The sequence below is a fragment of the Neoarius graeffei genome, chromosome 5, assembly GCF_027579695.1.
Source record: "Neoarius graeffei isolate fNeoGra1 chromosome 5, fNeoGra1.pri, whole genome shotgun sequence".
NCBI classification, from domain to species: Eukaryota; Metazoa; Chordata; class Actinopteri; order Siluriformes; family Ariidae; genus Neoarius; species Neoarius graeffei.
Window position 1 is genome coordinate 9422733 of NC_083573.1, and position 24733 is coordinate 9447465.

Below are 24733 nucleotides of genomic sequence, written 5' to 3' on the forward strand. Positions count from 1 at the left end.
AAATTCACCTAATTATCCATTAATCTATCCTGCCATTCATTCAACCAGCCACTGACCTGCCACCTGATCCACTTACCCATCCATCTATCACTACAGCCACCTATTCACCAATCTATCTTATCTATAGAGGATTTCGACGTGATTGAAGGTCAAGCTAGCTAATGTCAACAACATAGTAGCTGGTATGTTACTGTAGCAATGTTTACATTCAGTCATTTGGATGACTGTTAAAACCTTTCAGTCTCAAGTTTTTCCTTTACTGTATTTACTAGTTTACTGAGCTAGCGTGCTCGGGCAGGCTGGGAGCGAGCGCGCTAGCTCGGGCAGGCTGGGAGCGAGCGAGCGAGCGCGCTAGCTCAGTAAACTAGTAAATACAGTAAAGGAAAAACTTGAGACTGAAAGGTTTTAACAGTCATCCAAATGACTGAACGTAAACATTGCTACAGTAACATACCAGCTACTATGTTGTTGACATTAGCTAGTGCTAACAGCTAGCTGCTAGTGCACTGCTACAACTACACCGACCCTAATAATACAGTTCTTGGTCATTGCCTGGTAACAGCAAATTTATAACGGGCCATGTCTCAACAGACTAAGAAGTTATTTCAATGACATTTAATAACATTTTGTTTATCCTGAGGACCGAAAGTAAATGAAAATGTGAACAAACCTTAGCTGTAATAAGATGGCGACCACCGGCTCCAGGGACGACCCGCTGATGTAGGCATGTTACCCAGCCTGGTTTTTAACGACATAGGTATACAGATCATGTGGGCTGAAGTCAGGTAAAGACGAGGGCTTCGTGTACTTCCGTACGTCAGTGAACAATCCTGGTGGAAGCAGGTAAACGTCGTTCTCTAAGCCTGCTAACCTCAATTTTTGCAAATACCTCTCCCTCTGCTCGCCCTGTAAATGCCCTACGTCGCTGGATAGTGAAGGTGTTTTCTGCATCTCGCTCCTTTTTCTTTTATGTTTTTTCCCTGGTATTTCCCACACGCCTGACTGCAGGTCAGGAAGATCACCCGCGCTGCAGCGCTGCAAAGCCAGAAAAAGATAGCCTGGTAACGTGTACGGATCACGTACACCAGCATCATTGATTTTCTGGTGATATCGCTTCTTACTCGCGTCATCTAGGCCGGATAAAATACTCGACAATGAGACTTCGTCATGATCAACAGTGTATCACTACCGGTAGTCGCCATATTTGTGACCGTCAAAATGGCGCCGTCTACTTGTTGACATGGCAACGGTCACGTGGGTCGAACTGGTAGTACCAGTTAAACATCTGTATTTTGCCTATCTTGGTGGCATGGTGGTGTAGTGGTTAGCACTGTTGCCTCACAGCAAGAAGGTTCTGGGTTTGAGCCCAGTGGCCGACAGGGGCCTTTCTGTGTGGAGTTTGCATGTTCTCCCTGCGTCTGCATGGGTTTCCTCCAGGTGCTCTGGTTCCCCCCCCCCCCCCCCCCCCCCCCCCCCCCAGTCTAAAGACATGCAGGTTTGGTTAATTGGTGGCTCTAAATTGACCATAGGTGTGAATGTGAGTGTGAATTGTCTTTCTGTGTCAGCACCTTGATGATTTGGCGACTTGTCCAGGGCATCCCCGCCTCTTGCACATAATCAGCTGGGGTAGGCGCCAGCTTGCCCACGACCCTGCACAGGATAAGCAGTTATGGATAATGGATGGATTTTGACGATCTTCTACATTGTGAAACAATACCAAAGGCATCAAAAACTATGAAATAACATATAGAACATGCATGGAATGATTCAGTAAGCAAGAAAGTGTTAAACAAAATGTTTAACATTTTAGATTGTTCAAAGTAGCCACCATTTACCTTGACGCTTTGCGCACGATTGGCATCATCTTAACCAGCTTCATGAGGTAGTCACCCAGAAAGTTTTTCAATTAACAGATGTGCCTCGTCAAGTTAATTAGTGGACTTTCTTGCCTTCTTAATCATAAATTATAAAAAGAGTAAATAGCCCTATTCCACAACTGGAGTAATCCATATAATATCAAGAACTGCTCAGGTCAGTAAAGAGAAATGACATCCACCATTACTGTAAGACATGTTGTGCATTTTAGTTAATAAAAATAAAGAAAAAAAACCCCATTGAATTAAAAGGTATATCCAAACTTTTGACTGGTACTATAGCTACCATAAGCACACCCACCCACCTGGCCACACATCTATTCATCTAGGCATCCAAATAGAACTGACCCAGTAACTGATAGGCTAATCAGTCAGTTCACCCATTCATCTATCCATTCTTTCATCCACTTACCCACCCAACCAACCCACAAACCTGGTCACTCATCCAGCCATATCAATCTAACCATCCAAATATCAAAAAATAAGGAGAAACAGGGTGCTTTGGGATGTCTGTGTGTTTATTCTGATTGGCTTTGTTAAAATCACAGCTTTGTGCAGGTTGGTTCAACCCTAGTGAAACAGTTGGCATTGGGCTCAGTGCAGATGTGTGGTGTGGGCCCTGTGCCTGCTCTCCCTGCTCTTTCTCCTACCCTGCAAGATGTCCCATGTCGCCTTAACGCCATCACCAAACAGAATGAGCAGTGCTGTGTGTCACTTGCTGCAGGTATCGTAGCTTAAGACTCAGTCAATGGAGACAAGATAGACCATTTCTGGATATTGCCACGTCATAAAGATGTTTGGTATCCAAATTTTTTGCTCATGGTTTTGCACTGGAACTATTAGACTAACAAGTAATGGATCTCTGTTAAACAATTGTTGTGTATTCTGTAGAATGAAAGTCTTTTGAACTTTCCTTCTCCTTATACAGGCTTGCCTCATTTCTCATCTGGAATTTTCCGCTGCTGGGGCCGAGACACGTTCATAGCCCTTCGTGGCCTCATGCTGGCCACTGGGAGACATGTAGAGGCAAGGTACACGTAAACATTTCGGGCTCGAGTATGTAATATACAACCCACGTAGTGTCTTAGAAAAGCATTCATCCCCCTTTGTGTTTGTCCTGTTTTGTCACATTACAAGCTGGAATTAAAATGGATTTTTGGGGGGTTAGCACCATTTGATTTCCACAACATGCCTACCACTTTAAAGGTGAAAATTGTTTTATTGTGACACAAACAGTAATTAAGATGAAAAAACTGAAATTGAGTGTGCATAGGTAGTCACCCCCCAAATCAAGACCTTGGAGAGCCACCTTTTGTGACAATTAAAGCTGCAAGTCTCTTGGGGTATGTCTCTATTAGCTTAGCACATCTAGCCGCTAAAATTTTTGCCCATTCCTCAAGGCAAAACTGTTCCAACTCCAAGTTAGATGGGTTGCGTTGGTGTACAGCAATCTTCAAGTTACGCCACAGATTCTCAATTGGATTGAGGTCTGGACTTTGACTAAGCCATTCCAAGACATTTAAATGTTTCTCTTTAAACCACTCCAGTGTAGCTTTAGCAGTATGTTTAGGGTCATTGTCCTGTCTCAAACCTCTGGCCGACTCAAACAGGTTTTCCTCCAGAATTGCCCTGTATTTAGTGCCATCCGTCTTTCCTTCAGTCCTGACCAGCTTTCCTATCCCTGCAGATGAAAAATATCCCCACAGCATGATGAAACCACCACCATGCTTCACTGTAGGAATGGTGTTCTCAGGGTGTTGGGTTTGCACCACACATGGCGTTTCCCATGATGGCCAAAAAGATCAATTTTAGTCTCATTTGACCAGAGAATCTTCTTCCATGTGTTTGGGGAGTCTGCCACATGCTGTTGGGCAAACTCCAAACGTGTTTTTTAAGCAATGGCTTTTTCTGGTCACTTTTCAATAAAGCCCCACTCTGTGGAGTGTAGGGCTTAAAGTGGTCCTGTGGACAGATACTCCCATCTCCACTGTGGATCTTTGTAGCTCCTTCAGTGTTATCTTTGGTGTCTTTGTTGCATCTCTGATTGATTAATGCCCTCCTTGCCTGGTGGGTGGCCTTCTCTTGTCAGGTTTGTAGTGGTGCCATGTACTTTCCATTTTTCTCGAATGAATTTTATGGTGTTCTGTGGGATATTAAAAGTTTGGGGTATTTTTTTTATAACCCTGATCCAAACTTCTCCACAACTTTTGTCTCTGACCTGTTTGGAGGCTCCTTGGTTTTCATGTTGCTTGCTTAGTCGTGTTGCAGAGTCAGGGTCCTTCTGGAACAGGTTGGTTGATACAGACATCGTGTGACAGATCATGTGACACTGTGACTGCACACAGGTGGATCTTTAATCAAGTAATTATGTGACTTATGAAGTGAATTGGTTAGACCAGCTCTTATTTAGGGGTTTCATACGAAAGGGGGTGAATACCTAAGCACACTCCAGATTTCTGTTTTTTCATCTTATTGTTTGTGCCACAATAAAACAACAGTTTGGACCTGTAAAGTGGTAGGCATGTTGTGTAAATCAAATGGTGCTAACCCTCCCCAGAAATCCATTTTAATTCCAGCTTGTAATGCGATAAAACAGGACAAACACCAAGGGGGATGAATACTTTTGCAAGACACTGTAGAAATACTTCATCAAGAAATGTTAACAATGTAACCATTGAATCTTGAAGATGGTTTAGCTCTATCCAGGAGGGCTTTGTGATGCATTGCTAAGCTGTCTATACTAGCCCCTAACACACAACTAAAGCCAACTGAAACATTGACCATAAATTTTCTTTGATTTTCACCATGGTGTTTAGCATTTTTTGAGCGGTCTTAACATCTGAGCCAATAATGTAATGTGAGTTATGGTTTCAGGTTTTACCCTTGTACATTTCATACAATATGAAAGAATTGCCTTGTTTAAAGCTGCTGGATATAAAATTTGGAAATGGTGATAGTGACTGTATAACAATCAGTGACTATGGTGAATTCACATCCCCCTGTATACCGGTAGGTCTTTTAATATGAATAATCATGAGCATAAACTGTTCATATTAAAAAGAACGTTCACCGCAGGAACATTATCCTGGCCTTTGCTGGTACTCTGAGACATGGCCTGATCCCCAACTTGCTTGGTGAGGGCATAAAGGCTCGCTACAACTGTCGGGATGCTGTGTGGTGGTGGCTGCAGTGCATCCAGGACTACTGCGCTATAGTCCCCAATGGCTTAGAGATCTTGTCCTGCCCTGTATCACGCATGTACCCTACAGATGAGTCTGAACCCCAGCCTGCAGGCACTGTGGTAAGGGCAAGAGAATTGTTATGAATTGTAACTGTGTGAAGTTTATATTTACATTTATTCATTTGGCAAATGGTTGTAGTCAAAGTGGTTAGGTTAGAGCCTCACTCAGGGGCACGTCAGTGGTTCTCTGTTGGTACTGGGTTTTCAATTCTAAATCTTTTAAATGTTAGCTCAGAACTTGAACTACTTCCTCTCAACGACATGCCTAAGAAATGCTCTGCTGTATTGTCAAGTCAATGAAAAGTGCAGCACCAGATGGGATTTATTACTGAGGAGGAGAATAATGTATTTTTACATTATTTGTAATTCTGTAATTGTTATGAAATGTACGCAATTTATGGTTTTGCTGTTTTTCACATCACAAAATGTATTTCTCTAATTATACAGTTTGTAATTATTTAAATAATTATTTATTGAATGATATAACTTAAGTTTTTTGATGTAATTAGTTTCATGCATTATTATTACACTATTAGAGCACCAGTGTCAGGATGCAGGCACTTGCGGATGTATGTGCAGGGGAGAGCGGGGAACACAGACTGACAAACGAATCCAAAACACAAGACGAAATCGAAGTCGAGGGACAAGCATGGGTTGATTGATCAGCAGACAGAGTAATAAAGGCTAGACTAAAGAGGAACGAGAACGAGACAATAATGAGGGTCGAGAACACGATAAAACAGGCAGAATAACAAGGCTTGGCATGACACTGAATGATACTTCACATTGAGTGAGTGTGGGAGGGGTGTTTATATAGTGTGGGCTGATTAACCAGGAAATGAGTGACCGGTATAATTATTAGACAGGCGATAGAGGGCGCTGTGGTTCTTGGGTGTTGTAGTTCAGATCGGCCATGTTTGTAGTCTGACTGGAAGTGGCGTGCTCTATTGTGTTACTGACAGATGATCCCCCCCGAAGAGCTCCCTCTAGGAGCTACATTCTTCCTAGGATGCTCCCCTCTTCTGAGTGCAGGCTTGTCAGGGTGTTGGTTGTGAAATTCTTGAGTAAGGAGAGGGTCTACCATGTCCTTAGCTCCCTCCCAGCTTTGTTCCTCTGGTCCATAGCCCTCCCAATCTACTAGTGACTCTAGCTGACCTCTTGTACATCTAGAGCAGGGGTATCCAAACTGATCCATAAAGGGCCGTGTGGCTGCAGGTTTTCATTCCAGCCATGCAGCAGCACACCTGATTTGGCTTATTCAATCAACTGACACACCCACCCTTTAATCAAGGGTGGGTGTGGCTGCAAGTATTTGACTGTGTGAAGACAGTTCAGTTGATTGAATGAGCCAAGTCAGGTGTGCTGCTGCATGGCTGGAATGAAAACCTGCAGCCACACGGCCCTTTATGGATCAGTTTGGACACCCCTGATCTAGAGTCTAGGATCTGATTTACATGGGAGATGGGTTCTCCTTCTGGGCCAGGAGACAGGTGGTTGGGGGTGGGCATGTTCTCAGACAGGGGACCCTGGATGGAGGGTTTGAGGCAGGAGATGTGTAAGGTGGGTGACAGACGACTGTGAGGTGGGAGCTCAAGTCTATAGGAAACCTCGTTGACGCGCTGGAGCACCTTGTATGGTTCAATGTAGCGTGCCTGTAATTTTCGGCATGTGTTGGGTTCCCTCAGGTCCCTGGTGGAACCCATACCTGATTGCCAGGAGAGTACTCGGGGTTGTTGCTCCGGTGCTTATCGGCGTATTCCTTGTATTTGGCATTAACTGACGTGATGCGTTTGTGAACTTCCTCCCAAATCAACTGGCTACAGGTGAACCAGTCTTCCACGGCCTGTACCCATGCTGGAGAGTCGTCCCAAGGAAACGGGAGGTCGGTAGCTGAGCATACACTCGAAGGGTGTAATTTGTGTGGCTGAGTGCTTGAGAGAGTTTTGCTCGTATTTGGCTCATGGGATGAATCGGGCCCAGTCCCCTTGGTTTTGCATGCAGAAGATTCTGAGGAGCATCCTATTTCTTGGTTGGCTCTCTCTACCTGGCCATTTGACTGGGGATGGTATCCCGAAGTGAGGCTCACCGAGACCCCTAGCCACTCCATGAAGCTGGACCACAGACGAGAGATGAATTGAGGGTCACGGTCACTGACTATGTCTTCTGGGATGCCAAAGTATTGGAACATGTGCTGGAACAATAATTCAGTGGTCTGAAATGCTGTGAGTAGGCCACATAACGGGATGAGTCTTGGCACCTTGGAGAAGCGGTTAGCGATGACCAAAACTGTGGTGTTGCCATGGGATGGCGGCAGATCAGTGATGAAGTCGATTGCCAGGTGGGACCATGGTCTCTGAAGCATAGGAAGAGGGCAAAGTTTGCCAGTCGGAGGAGTTCGAGGGACCTTGGCTTGAGCGCACTCAGTGCATGAAGAGATGAAACGAATGATCTCAGTCAGCATGTTCTCCCACCAGTACTTGTTTTGCAGCAGTTGGTGGGTGCGATGGCTGGGATGACCAGTGGCAGGAGAAGTGTATGCCCATGTGATGAGTCTGCTCCTGAGATGATTAAGGACGTACAGGCAGCCCGGTGGGCAGTTGACTGGAGCACTCTGTGGTTGTGAGTCCCTCTCTCCCAAATCGACTGGCGATGGGTGAAGACCTTGTAGAGGTCCCAGGTGATCGCCTGGACAAAGCATTCAGGTGTCAGGATGGGATGAGGTTCCTGGTTGTGAAGAGACAGGCTGAAGTTTCGTGACAGGGTGTCAGCCTTAGTGTTTTTGGTGCCAGGACAATAGGATATTGTGAAGTTGAAACGGGTGAAGAACAGTACCCATCGGGCTTGGCGTGGGTTCAGTCTCTTTGACTTGTTGAGATACTTGACGTTTTTATGATCAGTAAAAATGACAAAGGGGTGTGTGGCCCCCTCCAACCAGTGCCTCCATTCCTCTCAGGCGAGCTTGATGGCCATTAGCTCTCGGTTCCTGACGTCATAGTTTCTCTCTGCTGGAGTGAGCTTTTTGGAGAAGAACGCTACCGGGTGGAGCTTGGGACTTTTGCTGAAGCTCTGGGAGAGAACCCCTCCGACACCAATCTTGGAGGCGTCCACTTCGACCGTGAAGGGTCGGGTCCAGATGCTGAAGGATAGGGGCTGTGGCAAAAGCCGTTTTGAGCCTGTCGAAGGCCTCTTTGGCTGTGGGGTTCCAGTGGAGGCATTTGGGTCCCTTCTTCAGGAGGGAGGTCAGGGGTGCTGTGAGAGTGCTGAACCCTCTAATAAAACGACGATAAAGGTTTGCGAAGCCGAGGAAACGTTGGAGCTCCTTCACCGAAGTGGGTGCAGGCCGGGATGTGACTGCAGTTACCTTGGAGGGGTCCATGCTGACCCCCTCAGCACTGACTATGTACCCCAGAAAGGAAATCTTGCGCATGTGAAATTCACACTTCTCAGCCTTGACATAGAGATGGTTCTTAGACAGGCGCTTGAGGACTGATCGAACATGGTTAAGATGACTCTCTTTGTCAGGGGAGTAGATCAGGATGTCATAGATGTAAGCTATGATATGCCTTCCCAACATGTCTCTCAGCACGTCGTTAATGAGGCACTGGAACACACTTGGTGCCAAAGAGAGGCCATAAGGCATGACCCGGTACTCAAAATGGCTGGCGTTGGTACTGAAGGCGGTTTTCCACTCGTCGCCCTTGCAGATGCAGACCAGGTTGTAGGCACTATGTAGGTCAAGCTTGGAGAAGATCGTGGCGCTGCAGAGCTGTTCCAATGCAGAGGGCACAAGTGGAAGTGGATACGGGTATTTCACTGATATCATCTGATTGAGTCCTTGAAAGTCTATACACGGATGAAGTCCGCCCCCTCTCTTGTCCATGAAAAAGAATCCCACTGACGCTGGTGAAGTGGATGGGTGTATGTACCCCTGCTTGATGGCCTCCTGTATGTACTCTTCCAAAGCAGCTTGTTCATTCTGGGACAGAGGGTAAATGCGGCTGCGTGGGGGAGAAGTACCAGGCAGGAGGTTGATGGCACGATTATATGGACGATGTATGGGTAGGCCGCATGCTTTGCCCTTGCTGAAGACCTCCCCTAGGGCCAGGTAGCTTGCTGAGATCCCTTCCAGGGAGTCAGGGTGAGGACTCTCTACAGAGGTGGAGGAAAGATTTAACTGAGGCTGTTGGAGGCAGTTCTGGAAACATGTCAGGGACCACTGGAGAATCTCCTTGTTCTGCCAGGAGATGAGTGGGTTATGAAGCTGTAGCCACAGGATAATGTCGTGATGCTTGGTAGCTGTGACAAGGAGTGAGATTTGTTCAGAGTGAAGAGCTCCCCACTGAATATGCATGGGACTGATCTGGGAGGTGACGAGGCCCTCCCCTATGGGGGCCTCCATCGATGGACCGGATGCTGAGTGGGCTCTGCAGCGAGTTTGTGGGCAGATTGAACCTCTGGACGACTGAGCTGGTGATGAAGTTTCTCTCTGCCCTTGAGTCAATAAACGCAGACAACACGTGGGTAGAGGAAGACCGTTTCAATAATACTGGAAGCTGAAAGCTCAAGCTCTTGGTGCTCTCATGGGACTCACCGAATCAGCCTTGGTCTCCTTGGAGCTGGTGCGTCGCAGGCGGACTAGACATTGGATGATGGGGTGACTGGAGCTCCTGCAATAGAAGCACAAGCCCTTCTCCTTTCTTGTTCGGAGCGTTTCAGGCGAGCACGAGAAACTTCCATGGGAGAGGGAGAATCAGAGGTCATGGCAGGCTTGGCTTCCTCCCGGAAGGATGGGCAGCTGGATAGCAGATGGTCTAGCCGAATGGCGAGCTCGATGAGAGCGTCCGGAGTGAGATGTTCATCGCGGCATGCTAGTTCACTCAATACTGTGAGGTGAAGTCCTCGGTGAAACACCACCTTTAATGCAAGTTCATTCCATCCGCTGGCGGCTGCAAGAGTCCTCAAATCTAGAGCATAATCGACGACTCTCCTTGAACCTTGGGTAATGGTGAGTAGGCTCTCACCGATTTCAATTGCCTCCTGTTCGTGATCTAACACGCTTGAATAACTCCAGAAAGCTGTCGTGGTGTGTTTGCCTCCGCTCCTCCACACTGCACTGGCCCATTGTAGCGCCTTGCCGGTTAAAAACGAAAGAAATCCAGCGATCTTGAATTCATCCAAGATGTGTGGGAGTGAGAAGTACATGGAGCACTGAAGCAGAAACCCCTTGCAGCTGAGCGCATCCCTGGCGTACTTCTCAGGGCATGGAAGTGGGAGCGCGGGACTCTGAGGAGCTTTGGGGTGCATTAGGAACGCCTGCGGCATCATAGCAGCGAGCTGAGCCATCTTGGTGTTGAGATCGGCGAGCACCTGCTGATGTTCTCCAAAGAGGCACCCTTGAGCGATCAAAGCAGTCTGTCTTGCCTCCTCTGCTGCATCCATATGCGTGAAGTATCCTGTCAGGATGCAGGTACTTACGGTTGTATGTGCAGGTGAGAGTGGGGAACACGGACTGGCAAACAAATCCAGAACGCGAGACGAAATTGAGGTCGAGGAAAGGGCAGGGGTTGATCGATCAGCAGACAGAGTAATCAGGGCTCGACTAAAGGGTAATGAGAACGAGACAATAACGAGGGTCGAGAACACAATAAGGCAGGCAGAATAACAAGGCTTGGTATGTAAGACACTGAACAATACTTCGCATCGAGTGAGTGTGGGAGAGGTGTTTCGATAGCGTGGGCTGATTAACCAGGAAATGAGTGACAAGTGTAATTCATAGACAGGTGATCGAGGGCACTGTGGTTCTTGGGTGTTGTAGTTCAGATCGGCCATGTTTGCAGTCTGACTGGAAGTGGCGCTCTCTATCATGTTACTGACAGGCGGCTCCAATTATCAACACTTTAATCTTTTGGCCATTGCAAAAGTAGAAAAGACTTTCAGTATGTAAACTGTGCATGAATAATTATTCAAACTTCCACTGGGGGAAAAAAAATGAGTTGATTCTCGATTACTTAGTGTATCAGATCACGTGACACCATTCCACAATTATCGCCGCCAAATTTTATATATATATATATATATATATATATATATATATATATATACACACACACACACACACACACACACACACAAGTGCATCTCAAAAAATTTAAATATTGTGAAAAAGTTCAATATTTTCCATCAGTTATTTAAGAAAGTGAAAATGTTATATATTATAGACTCATTACACAAACTAAAATGTTTCAAGCATTTTTCTATTTTAATTTTAATCAGTATGGCATACAGTACAAAAACATAAAAAAAAACCCATCTCAAAATATTAGAATATTTCATTTCGAGTTTGAGTAAAACAGTATGAACACGGTGTATCTCTTGGTCTAGTTCAGTACACACAACCACAATCATGGGGAAGACTGCTGACTTGACTGTTGTCCAGAAGATGATCACTGATGCCCTCCACAAGGAGGGTAAGCCACAAAAGGTCATTGCTGAAAAGGGTGGCTGGAAAAGGTGCACAAGCAACAGGGATGGCCACAGTCTTGAGAGGATTGTCAAGAAAAGTTGATTCAAGAACTTGGGAGAGCTTCACAAGGAGTGGACTGAGGCTGGTGTCAGTGTATCAAGACCCATCACGAACAGACATCTTCAAGAAAGGGGATACAACTTTCGCATTCCTAATATCAAGCTACTCCTGAGCCAGAGACAATGTCAGAAGTGTCTTATCTGGGCTAAGGAGAGAAAGAAATGGACTGTTGCTCAGTGGTCCAAAGTCCTTTTTTCAGATGAAAGTACATTTTGCATTTAATTTGGAAATCACGGTTCTAGAGTCTGGAGGAAGAGTGGAGAGGCACAGAATCCAAGGTGTTTGAAGCCCAGTGTGAAGTTTCCACAGTCTGTGATGATTTGGGGTGCCGTGTCATCTGCTGGTGTTGGTCCACTGTATTTTATCAAGTCCAAAGTCAACACAGCCATCTACCAGGAGATTTTAGAGCACTTCATGCTTCCATCTGCTGACGAGCTTTTTGGAGATGCTGATTTCGTTTTCCAGCAGGACTTGGCACCTACCCACAGTGCCAAAACTACTACCAAATGGTTTGCTGACCATGATATTACTGTGTTTAATTGGCCAGCCAACTTGCCTGACCTGAACCCCATAGAGAATCAATGGGGTATTGTCAAGAGGAAGATGAGAAACACCCGACCCAAAAATACAGATACGCTGAAGGCCACTATCAAAGCAACCTGGGCTTCAATAACACCTCAGCAGTGCCACAGACTGATCACCTCCATGCCACACCGCATTGATACAGTAATTCATGGTAAAGGAGCCCCAACCAAGTATTGAGTGTATAAATGAGTCTACTTTTCAGAAGTTGGACATTTCTGTATTGTAAATCCTTTTTTTTGATTGATCTTAGGGAATTATTCTAATAATTTGAGATACTGGATTTCTGATTTTCATGAGCTATAAGCCATAATCATCAAAATTAAAACAAAAAAGGCTTTAAATATTTCACTTTACATGTAATGAATATAGAATATATGAAAGTTTTACCTTTTTGAATTAAATTATGAAAAAAGGAACTTTTTCATGGTATTCTAATTTTTTGAGATGCACGTGTGTGTGTGTGTGTGTGTGTGTGTGTGTGTGTGTGTGTGTGTGTGTGTGTAATATAATAAAATGTCTGATATTGTAATATGTGGTAGATATTTACAACAAACTGCAAAAAATATTTTCTGAATGGAATCGAAAAATCTGAATATTTCAAGCATGTAATTTTTTTTATATGCTAGGAATTTAATTCTGGTCTAATTCTATTTATTGCAATAGGATTCCAAATACACTCTAAGCATTCTATTCTGTTATGAATCAGAAAAAAATATTAATCACAGCACTTTTATTTTCTTAAAGTGCTTCATCTACTTCAGCAATGTTACCCAAAGATCGATCCGTAACAGTTGTAAATGTCACTTAATTCCACAGGGTGTCAATAATGGTGGAACACTGGTGAAAGTGTCCTATTATCGACACCTCACGTGACTTCTCAAACGTGCGTTTAAATACAAATGGCGACTGTCAAATGAGAGAGTAAGAAACAAAGTTGGTTTCGACAGTATCATGAAATATCAGTGAATTTGATAAGCAAAAACATGTCCAAGATCTTTCCACCATGCTTACCTGCGATGATAACGTCCAGGTTTTCCGAAAAATTGCTGATCGTGTTAAAAAAAATTCCATCTCCGGTAATGAGCTGTGTAATCAGACGACAAGATCAAAGGGTGAGGGGGGGGTCTTCTGGTTGATTTAATTAACCAATAATAACTGTTGTAACTGAAACTCACCTTTGTAAAATTGTTTTTATTGGTAAATCCGAAAAGGTGTTGATTATGGATTGTCAATAATTATAGCCACCGCTCTATTATGACTAATAAAAATGATTTGAAATGATAAGGATAATACTAGGGCTGTTTCACATAGTTGTCTTTTTGAATAACACCAACTAACTCCTGGAACTAGGTCCAGCGTGTGTGTGTGTGCGTGTGTCTATATATAAAATATGCTGGAGTTTCTTATACCTTATTTTACAGCCCTACCAACAAGAGGAATGTCTCTTAAGTTCTTGTATATGTTTGTAAGAGTTAAATGTGGACTCAGTTTTGACCTTATGCTCCTTTCATTTAATTCTACTTTAGATTCTACACTTAATTCTAATAATTTTACACTTAGATTTTACTGGTTAAATTCAGAATAGCATTTTTGAGCACTAACTAGGTTTTACTTGGGGACGTATACAGTACTTTGATTCACGATGACTGGAAATTAAATTTTTTTTGTCAACTGACAGAATCCTTTGTCCTTCAAAAATGTCCTCTCTGGAAAGCACTCACCATATGATGAGGTTGTAGATGTTTTTCAAGAAAATGCTTGTCTCTTTTGAAGCAGAATACTCTGTTGTTGCACAGTAAAAACAGGACTTGAAACAGATTTGAGAATTCATGGGCGTCGCCACCATTGAATGTGAAGGGGACGTGTCCCCCTCACATTTCATAACTCTTCGTTTGGACCCCCCCACATTTAACATAAAATGAGTTCACCCAGCGCCGTTTCTATTGCTTTGTGAAAGAATCCATTCCACTTGATCGATAAAAGAATACACAGACCACTGAAAATCCTTTCCGGGCGTTCCCTACAACAACTCGCCGCGTGCAAGTGAATCTCAGCGCGAGCAGAGACATGTTGGTGCAGCTGCTCGAGAGTGGAGGAGGTGACGTCAGCCACATTGCCACCTCACAATGGCTAGCTTTTGCTGAAACCTTATTCTTTTATCTGCTCTCAAAATTAACCCTAGGCCACGTTAAAGTAATGTTCAACTAAACAATGAAATAAGCTTAGCCTAATGGGGTATTCTTGGTTGATGGTGAATTGTTTGCAGTATTTGCTCCTCCCCAGACACAGTGGACATAAGGACATTCTTTACAAAGCAGCAGAAAGTCAGTCAGAATTTCCCCACAGGACAGGGTTTTTTTTGTCCCAATGGAAATGTTAGTGCAGTTAGCTGGCTAGTCAATGTTAGGAGATGTATCAGCTAGCTTAATGTTAGCTATCATTTAATTCAAACCCAGTAGGCCTGCCTTACTGTAATGCCAAGAATGAGGTCAAGTCTGCTCTGATGATATTTACTGATTCCCTGTTGTGATTTGAAGAACTTGTTTTGTCTGGTCTTTGCCAGTTTTCTGGAAAGCAACATGGGAAATCAGTGTATGGGGAAGGAATAGTAGAAAGGAAAGCAATGGAGAGAGATGGATGTTATTCCAGGTGGATTGTGAAGGAAAGGGGGATAAAAGTTATGAAGTGGTAGAAATTGTGGTGGCACCAATGTAAGAGTTCTATCTATAAATCTATTTGTTATACTGATCTGTAAATGTTACTGTAGCACCACCATTGCATGTAGGTTGACAAAACTGCACTTGCTCATTGTGTGAAGTTCTCTTTTACGTGTCGTTGCTTGACACAGTGTGATTTTGTGTTATGAAGACTGCATGATGCCATGCCATTTTTGTTATATCACATCACTAAATCGGGAAAAAGTAAAATGCACCCACTGAAGTCACTGTTGGTGGTGAACAAAATTGCACCTGTTCATTGTGTGAAGTTGTTTTTTGTGTGTCACCGTTGCTTGACACAGTGTGATTTTGTGTTATGAAGTTTGCATGATGCCATGTCATGCCTGTTCATTGTGTGAAGTTATGAATATTCTTATTTTTAAACAGACAGTTGAGTGTCACTATTGCTTGGCACAGTGGCATGTTGTGTTACATCTAAAACTAAATAAAAAAGGAAACACAAAATAAAAAGTAAAATGCACCCATAAAGTCATTGTTGGTGATAAACTGTGTCACATTCATCTCATTATCTTAGGCAGAGCAGTGGGTTTAAAAACAGGCTGATGAATATATGGACTAGTTGAATGGGGACTTATTGTTGAGTCTCGAAAATAAAGTGACTTTTGTAGGTAAAATTAGGTGTTTAACAACCTGTTAAAAATACACCAGAATGCAGGAAATGGCATCTAATTAATTAATTAATAAATGTTCTGGGGGAGGACCCCCCACACCCCCCGCCAGTGTGTCCCCCCCCCACATTAAAAATGCTTCTGACGCCCCTGTTTGAGATGCATTTGCAGCAGAGCCTCACGTGGTTGGTGTATCCGTCAAAAAGTGTCCACTCCGGAAAACCACAAGGATTATGGTCCCCACTTTTAGTTGTTGTTAGTTATCACCATGTACAAATGTTGCTGCACAGGACTTGAAAATTTGTACTGAAAATCACATCCGTTTCAACTGTTTTTCACTTTGTATACCTTACTCTTGTGGACGAAAAGAAAGGTGGTCAATTTTAGAAATACACTATCTCCTCTGTTCTCACCTACAAGTAACACGCCCAGTATATGACCTGTAGCGCCAAAATTCTGCGCGATTAATTTACATCTCAAAAGATGACTCTTGGCAGTAGAGAAACACAAAAATGTGAGGGTGTTTTTTTTTTTTTTTTTAACTATTTTGGATCTTAAATGTATACCTTGATTGTGAAACATCCCGTTATGATATTGTATTTTCCTAGGACCAGCCTCTGTATGATGTCATCCAGGAGGCAATGGAGCGCCACACACAAGGCATTGAATTCAGAGAGCGGAATGCCGGGCCACAGATTGACTGTAACATGAGAGATGAAGGTCAGCCAAGTTCTTAAAATTATTTAAACAGCGGTGAAAGTTGCCAGATTAGTAAGGAATCAAACTCTTGGGAGCATGCTCTTATAGGAACGATCAAGAACATAGATTATGCTCCTATAACAGCGTGTCCTGAAATGTTTATCCTTGTGGACCGACCACAGCAACTTGCCAGTGATTTAAATTTTTATATTAATTCAAGAATATTTAATTTTACTTATCAGTTTATAGTTACATTTAGTGTAAAACAAGTTAGTTCTCATCACTTTTGTTCTAATAAACAGTCATTCCCTCACCAGCTTCTGTTTTTACTTTCTGGAAGTTAATGACAAAGAATCTTTAAAGTTACAGCATTACCTATGACCGTTACAAAGCATTGACACCTGGAGACTCCTTACAAAAATACTATATGCACCTATCCTCACAGTAAACTTCACTTGTACCTGGAAGTACTGTTTGAGCTGCTCTTGAAAATTAATCAACAGCTTCTGACCAATCAGAACTGAAGAGAGAATTCAAAAACACTTTGTAATATTAGAAAGCAGGATCTACTAGACAGAATGAAATGAATAGTGAAACTATTGTGGTGGCACGGTGGTGTAGTGGTTAGCAATTTCGCCTCACAGCAAGAAGGTTCTGGGTTCGAGCCCAGTGGCCGACAGGGGCCTTTCGTTGTGGAGTTTGCATGCTTTCCCCGTGTGTGTGTGGGTGCTCTGGTTTCCCCCACAGTCCAAAAACATGCAGGTTAGGCTAATTGGTGGCTCTAAATTGACTGTAGGTGTGAATGTGATTTGTGAACGGTTGTTTGTGTCTATGTGCCAGTCCTGCGATGACCTGGTGACTTGTCCAGGGCGTACCCTCTCCTCTCACCCATAGTCAGCTGGGATAGGCTCCAGCTTGCCCGCGACCCTGCACAGGATGAGCGGTTACAGATAACGGATGGATGGATGAAACTATTGTACAATTTCCTTGTACAGTGCAATACAAATTCACTTTAGTAATACAATATTTTATTTTTACTGCCATCAATGTTTCTCTTCCATTTATAATTTCCAGGATTTAATGTTCATGCAAAAGTCGACCCAGAAACAGGCTTTGTATATGGGGGAAATCGATTCAACTGTGGGACGTGGATGGACAAAATGGGTGAGAACAACAAAGCAGGGAATCATGGGATACCAGCAACACCCAGGTATTGCAGCTATTCTTCTTTACTTCCATGAAGTCCAACAATAATTGAAATGAAATTAGGAAGGGTGTCAATAAGGGGAAATAGAAAGCCTGTTTTTTAGTCTGTTTTTTTTAATTTTATTTCAGAGATGGCTCTGCAGTGGAGATTGTGGGTCTTTGCAAGTCCACCGTGCGCTGGTTGACCCGTTTGAATCAAAGTGGTCACTTCCTTTACTCTTCTGTCAGTATCCAGAGAGATGGTATGTCTTTTCTAATATTATATCTCGAAACACTTGAACACTGCTTATAATGAGGGTCATGATGAATCATTGTTGACACCACAATGGACATTTCATTAGGCCTCACCACTACTGTTGTTTTATTTTTTTTTTCTTTAGGTGAAACTTGCACTATGTTGTACGAGGAGTGGAACCGCAGGATCCAGGATAACTTTGAGAAGATGTTCTATGTGTCACCTGATCCAAAGGAAAAACATGAAAAACATCCAGAGCTAGTGCACAAAAGAGGCATTTACAAAGACACCTATGGTGCCTCCAGTCCCTGGTGTGACTATCAGCTACGGCCTAATTTCACCATTGCCATGGTGGTGGTAAGCACTTGCAATGGGCTTTGAGTTCACTCTGAAAAACTCTTGATTTCATCAATTAAATGTGGAATAAAACACTTTGGTGATCCACTTTTAGAGGAAATTAATCAGTGACAGGTGTGGTGAGCTGACATGAACAGAGTTACTCTTATGCCTCGAAGTTTTATTATGTTCCTTGTAAGAGCATGTCCCAATTTACCAACAATTAAAATGTTTAAATTTCTTCACAAATGACACCATTTTTTTTGGTAATCCGTGTATAGTTAATGTTGTGGAATGTCAATGAGACAGGGATAGTTCATATTTCTTTCTACTGAAGTTAATTAAAAACAAACAAACAAACGAATAAGCAGACAACCAAAAATACAACTTGTCTGATTACCAATTCCTCTGTCCTGAACACCTTTCTTGGAATGGAAAACTGCTTAAGAGGTAACAAAGCTCTGACACTGGAGACTCCTTCCATAAACATTAAATAAACATTGTCTAACAGAAAACTTCACCACATCAACAATTAGATGCCAAATCAACAAGAGGTTATGCTTGACCATCTCAGATTTCAGTGACATTTGGAGGGCTCAGAGATACTATTAAAAGAAGTTAATCCCCAAAACTTGAGCTTCCTATCACCAATAGTTTCAGAGATACAGGCATTTGAATTTTTCAAATTTTTTGTGTTTTGCTCAAAACATACATATTTCAAAGTGCAATATAATCTTTATTATGCAAGATAGAAACCTAAAATTTTGCACAGAGAGACTCAATGTCTTGTACTACAAGCTTCAACTTAGAATTTCAATGGTCATTGTATATTAGATGGTGATTTTAACAAGGAAATTAAAAAGACAAATTTGCATTTTTTGCATTTTTAACTCATTCTGGAAGCTTGCCCGTGGCAGTAATGCTTAAACTAAGAATGTTATTCAAATCTACACAGAAATATCTACCAATTTCAGTTTTACCAAGTCTCCACTATTCTTAGTTTGTCTGTAATAGGGTTTTGAAATTCGCCGATTTCTAAAACATGCCATTTTCAGTAGCAAGAAATCCAATGTGGGATAGCAGTTAGGAACTTGTAAATTTTTTTCAGTAATCCCCAAGACCCGTATTTTATATTTCCAAATTTTTGTTCAGTGTCTCTCAAGTATTTTTAAACTACAGGGGTTTAAAAAATCCATTTTCACCAAATTCGAATTTTTGATATATTTTCATATAACTGATATTTGAGGGTTAATAAATGCTTCAATAAGGCTCAAGTAGGTTAGGAGACATGTTTCTTCTTCAATTTTAAATAAAATGTCAATTAATGCTCAGTATTAATTATTTGTAAATTGATTTTAATCTAAGACTGTGTAACATTAGCAATCAGTGACCAGCTATTGTGTACCAGTCAACAGCTAGCCTTATCAATATCAACACAGCACAATAGGTGACCTTTGATACCAGAACAGGTGGCTCATATCTTATAGTTTTAGAGTCTGTAAACTGTATACTTGTTCAGATAACATTATATTGCTTGGATTATATTATATTAAATACATTGTAATACAGAGCACTGAGAAAATTTACCAATGTTATTAACTGAATGTGTTTCTTTGCAAGGATTGGATATTTTGAATAGTTGACTAGGGAATTTAATTGTAGTTGCTTTCAATTTGAGATCAGTATAAATGAGTTTGTTCTTAGACAGCTAGAAATGGCTGAACTTCCTCCCTGTTCTATAGGAATTGGACTAAAGAAAGATTCTGACTGCCATAAACTAACATACAACAGAAATTGTAAGTTAAGTGATTTATATGAAAAATGACTGACTTCTTTAATTTTTATATATATATTTACTGAAAAATGTGAAATGTTCATATATTATTTAGCTTATTTCAAAATGATAATATTTTTAAAACCATATTTCTGTGACATGAACACAAGTAAAATGTTTCCTTATCTATACAAATCATTTAGTTGTATTTATCAGTCCTTAATCATCAATAAAATGGAAATAATATTAAAAATTTGAATTTGGAAAAAAATGGATTTTTTAAACACCTGTAGCTCAGAAATGCTTGAGAGAGACAGAACAAAAACTTGGAAATATAAAATATGGGTCTAGGCGATTACTGAAAAAAATTTACAAGTTCCTAACTGCTATCCCACATTGGAATCCATGCTACTGAAAATGGCATGTTTTAGAAATCGGCGAATTTCAAAACCCTATTACAGACAAACTAGGAATAGTGGAGACTTGGTAAAACTGAAATTGGTAGATATTTCTGTGTAGATTTGAAAAACATTCTTAGTTTAAGCATTACTGCCACAGGCAAGCTTCCAGAATGAGTTAAAAATGCAAAAAATGCAAATTTGTCTTTTTAATTTCCTTGTTAAAATCACCATCTAATATACAATGACCATTGAAATTCTAAGTTGAAGCTTGTAGTACAAGACATTGAGTCTCTCTGTGCAAAATTTTAGGTTTCTATCTTGCATAATAAAGATTATATTACACTTTGAAATATGTATGTTTTGAGCAAAATGCAAAAAAAATCGAAAAATTAAAATGCCTGTATCTCTGAAACCGTTGGAGATAGGAAGCTCAAATTTTGGGGATTAACTTCTTTTAATAGTATCTCTGAGCCCTCCAAATTTCATTGAAATCTGAGATGGTCGAGCATAAATTTGTCAGATATTTGTTGATTTGGCATGGAATAACCCTATAGCATTCACTTTTGGATGATCTGTAACTATAGAAACTATAATGTATAAGAGAGGTTTATATTAATAAGCCTGTCTTTTAAAATACTGTCAGAGGTTCTGTCATAGAAAATGAATCAACACCTTCTGACCCACACTGTGTTATAACAAACATCAACCACTGCTCAGCTGATGTGTATTATTCAAGAAGACAGAGCTTGATGGATGGATTGTGGAATGGATGCGTGGATGGTTGAATGGATTGAAGGATGGATGGTGAAATGGATGGATGGTTGAATGGATTGTGGGATGGATGGTTGAATGGACTAATTGATGGATTGTGGAATGGATGGTTGAATGGATTGATGGATGGTTGAATGGATTGAAGGATGGATGGTGAAATGAACAGATTGTGTATTGGATAGATGGTAAAATGGATTGATGGACAAATGGATGGATGGTCAAATGGATTGTGGAATGGATGGTGAAATGGATTGTGGAACGAACAAATGGATGAATTGTGGAATGGATTGATGGTGAAATGGATTCTGGAATGGATGGTTGAATGAATTGATAGTTGAATGGTGAAATGGACTGTAGAATGGATGGATTGTGAAATGGGTTGATGGATGGATGGTGAAATGGATGGATGGATGGATGGATGGATGGGAGAATGGATTGATGAATGGTGAAATGGATTGTGGGGTGGATGGTTGAATGGACTGATGGATGAATTGTGGAATGTATGGATGGTTGAATGGATTGGATCGGATGGATGGATGGCTGAATGGATTGGATGGATTGTGGTATGGATGGTTGAATGGATTGAAGGATGGATGGTGAAATGAACAGATTGTATAATGGATGGATGGTGAAATGGATTGTGGAACGAATGGATGGATGGTTGAATGGATTGTGGAATGGATGGAAGGATGGTTGAATAGACTGATGGATGAATTGTGGAATGGATGTATGGATGGATGGATGGTGAAATGGATATATGGATGGACTGTGGAATGGATGGATGCATGGTGAGATGAATGGTTGAATGAATTGATAGTTGAATGGTGAAATGGATTGTGGAATGGGTTGACGAATGGTGAAGTGAATAAAAGGATGGATGAATGGTGAAATGGATTGTGGAATGGATGGAATTGAACTCCATCTGCAGTCTCAGTTAATGTGGCTATCTGTACATTGATCATTCTGCCTGCTTTTGATAAATGAAAACAATAAGTTGTTTATACATTCTAATTCTTGATAGTTGAACCAGGTTTTGGCACCAGTGGAGACATAGTGCTTGTTGTACAAGGTTGTTTTTTTTTTTTTTTTTTTTTTAAATAGTATACTCTGTGTTTCAGGCTCCTGAACTGTTTACACTGGATAGAGCATGGAAAGCTTTAGAAATTGCTGAAAAGAAACTACTTGGGCCTCTGGGAATGAAGACTTTAGATCCAGAGTGAGTGTAATTAACATTTTTGACAAAGAAAATGTATTAAGACCATTATAAGGGTGGCACGGTCCCAAGAATGGGGAGGGTTCTGTCACAAAGGGCATCTGGTGTAAAACCTATACCAAATCAAAAATGCAGATCATAAATTGGATGATCTGCTGTGGCAACCCCTAATGAGATCAGCTGAAAGAAGAAGAATAAGCCCACTATGAGTTATAAAAAAAAAGGTTCAGTGCACCTTGACATTGATTCTCTTTAACTGTGCTGGAGAGATGAATACTGTTAAATAGACAATTTTTTTAATAAATGTTCATTATTAAAATTCAACACTGACAACATCCTGGACAACCACTTAATTAAAATACAGTATATGCTTTTTCAGAGTGTTGTTTTAATTCCATTATTGGAGATTTAGATTATGGTTTATATGGATAGGGTTATTTTTGTATGCTTTGTTAAATATACTGCATATATATATATATATATATATATATATATATATATATATATATATATATATATATTAATCGTATTTCTATTGCTAGGTTCAGGGTTAACATTTCTGAAGTATTTTGTTTTTCAATATTTGTTCACAATTCAACATTTCACAGTGACATGGTTTACTGTGGCGTCTATGACAACGCTCTGGACAACGACAACTACAACATCGCTAAAGGCTTCAATTACCACCAAGGACCTGTATGTCCTCTTCCCACCACCTTTAACAGCATATGAGGTAGAAATTACTGATGATAAAAGTATTTACGACTCTTCCTTCCTGTGTTTTTTGTCTTTCCTTATCAGGAGTGGCTTTGGCTGGTCAGTTACTTCCTAAGAGCCAAACTGTATTTTGCCAAGCAGATGGGCCAGGAAGTATACAACCAGACTATGATTCTAGTCAAAAACGTTCTCTCCAGGCATAACACCCACTTGGAAAGGTACACCTCGAGGGTTCTAAAACATATTTCTCAAGCAGTTTAGGAAAAGCTGAATGCTTGATTTGTCTATTTTTGTGTATTTTAGGTCTCCTTGGAAAGGTTTACCTGAACTGACCAATGAGAACGGACAACACTGCCCTTTCAGTTGTGAGACACAAGCCTGGTCCATTGGAACAATTCTGGAAGTTCTGTATGACCTTTGGGATCCTAAGGACGTGTAGATTTGCCCCCCCCCCCCCCCCCCCCCCCCCTCTTAACAGCAGGATGGCTGTCCTGTACAAGCCAGAAATGAGCCTTGAACTCTTCCTGTTCTACATCCTCATTTCATGCTTTTAAGGAACTATCTGTATGTATCTAGACATTAGTAAAAGGAATAGTTGGTGTGAAAAGTCTCATTTACCCAGTATTTCCCTTACGAAAATTAACCATGGTTTTACTATGAAAACTAACCATGGTTTTACCATGGTTTATAGTTATTCATGGTTTTCATGGTTTTTTGGGTAACCATGAAAACCATGGTGCATTTTACCTCAATGTTCACTTAAATTTTTAGGTTCTAAGTAAATGTTAATGTATCTGGGCTGTTAATCGAGATCCTTCTCTACAGCATTGACTGTTGGACAAAAGCATGGTAATACTACAGTTAGTGCATCCTTTTAAAAACCATACTATCCCTTTTAAACTAATTTCATAGTTACTATGACCTATTACACATACAACTATGATGCTACCACAGCTACTGCAGTACTATGGATAAACCACAGTAATGCTATGGTTGGTTCATAGTACTTAGAATCACCATGAAATACCATAGTAGATCCATGGTTACTACCATGGATGAACCATAGTAATACCATGGTTGGTTCATAGTACTTAGAATAACCATGAGATACCATGGTAGAATCATGGTTCCTACATAAAAACCATGGTAAAACCATAGTAAACCATGGTAGATTTTCATAAGGGTTAACATCGAAATGTAGCCTATCAGCAAAGACTTGTCTGCTCTCCAAAATTTGCTTCAAAGAATGTCAGTCTATCCTTCCAAACCAACCATAAATCTGGAAATTTCCACAAATCCTTGCCTATGCATTGCTCCAAAAACAGTCAGCACATGCCAAATACTGGATGTCTTACCTGATTACTTTTGAGGAAGTGAAAAATTGTGTAGATTAAATTTTTCGATCTACATTACATTTAATTAGGATGCTCCTCTTATAAATGTATTTATTACTGACATAATGAAATTATGTCAGCCCGTAGTCAGCTGGGATAGGCTCCAGCTTGCCTGCGACCCTGTAGAACAGGATAAAGCGGCTAGAGATGATGAGATGAGATAATGAAATCATAACTGATTTCTGTGCAAACAGAAGTGTGTGTTTTATATGTCATTTGTTTTCCTGGTTAAAATGTAAAGCCATACTCTTGCATTCTCAAAAGATTGGGCAAGATATTGTGGCATAGTGAATTTTGAAATCCGTTTCGTTTAGATGCCTGAAAACTTTTTTTTTTAAACTGCTTATAACCAGTACAG

At 41.3% G+C, this 24733-nt stretch overlaps 1 protein-coding gene across 2 annotated transcripts in view; it reads left to right on the forward strand.

Annotated features, from left to right (window-relative positions):
• Positions 1 to 23428, forward strand: part of LOC132886490 (glycogen debranching enzyme-like) — a 49727-nt gene extending 26299 nt beyond the window's left edge. For both annotated transcript variants that reach the window (XM_060921179.1, XM_060921180.1), the window contains exons 23-33: positions 2423 to 2598; positions 2803 to 2905; positions 4950 to 5175; positions 16238 to 16349; positions 17403 to 17538; positions 17664 to 17776; positions 17915 to 18126; positions 22170 to 22267; positions 22873 to 22960; positions 23066 to 23199; positions 23285 to 23428. In XM_060921179.1, the coding sequence (XP_060777162.1) occupies positions 2423 to 2598; positions 2803 to 2905; positions 4950 to 5175; positions 16238 to 16349; positions 17403 to 17538; positions 17664 to 17776; positions 17915 to 18126; positions 22170 to 22267; positions 22873 to 22960; positions 23066 to 23199; positions 23285 to 23420 (1534 nt within the window). In that variant the 3' untranslated portion in view covers positions 23421 to 23428. The remainder of the gene's footprint in view (positions 1 to 2422; positions 2599 to 2802; positions 2906 to 4949; positions 5176 to 16237; positions 16350 to 17402; positions 17539 to 17663; positions 17777 to 17914; positions 18127 to 22169; positions 22268 to 22872; positions 22961 to 23065; positions 23200 to 23284) is intronic.
• Positions 23429 to 24733: the final 1305 nt, after the last annotated feature.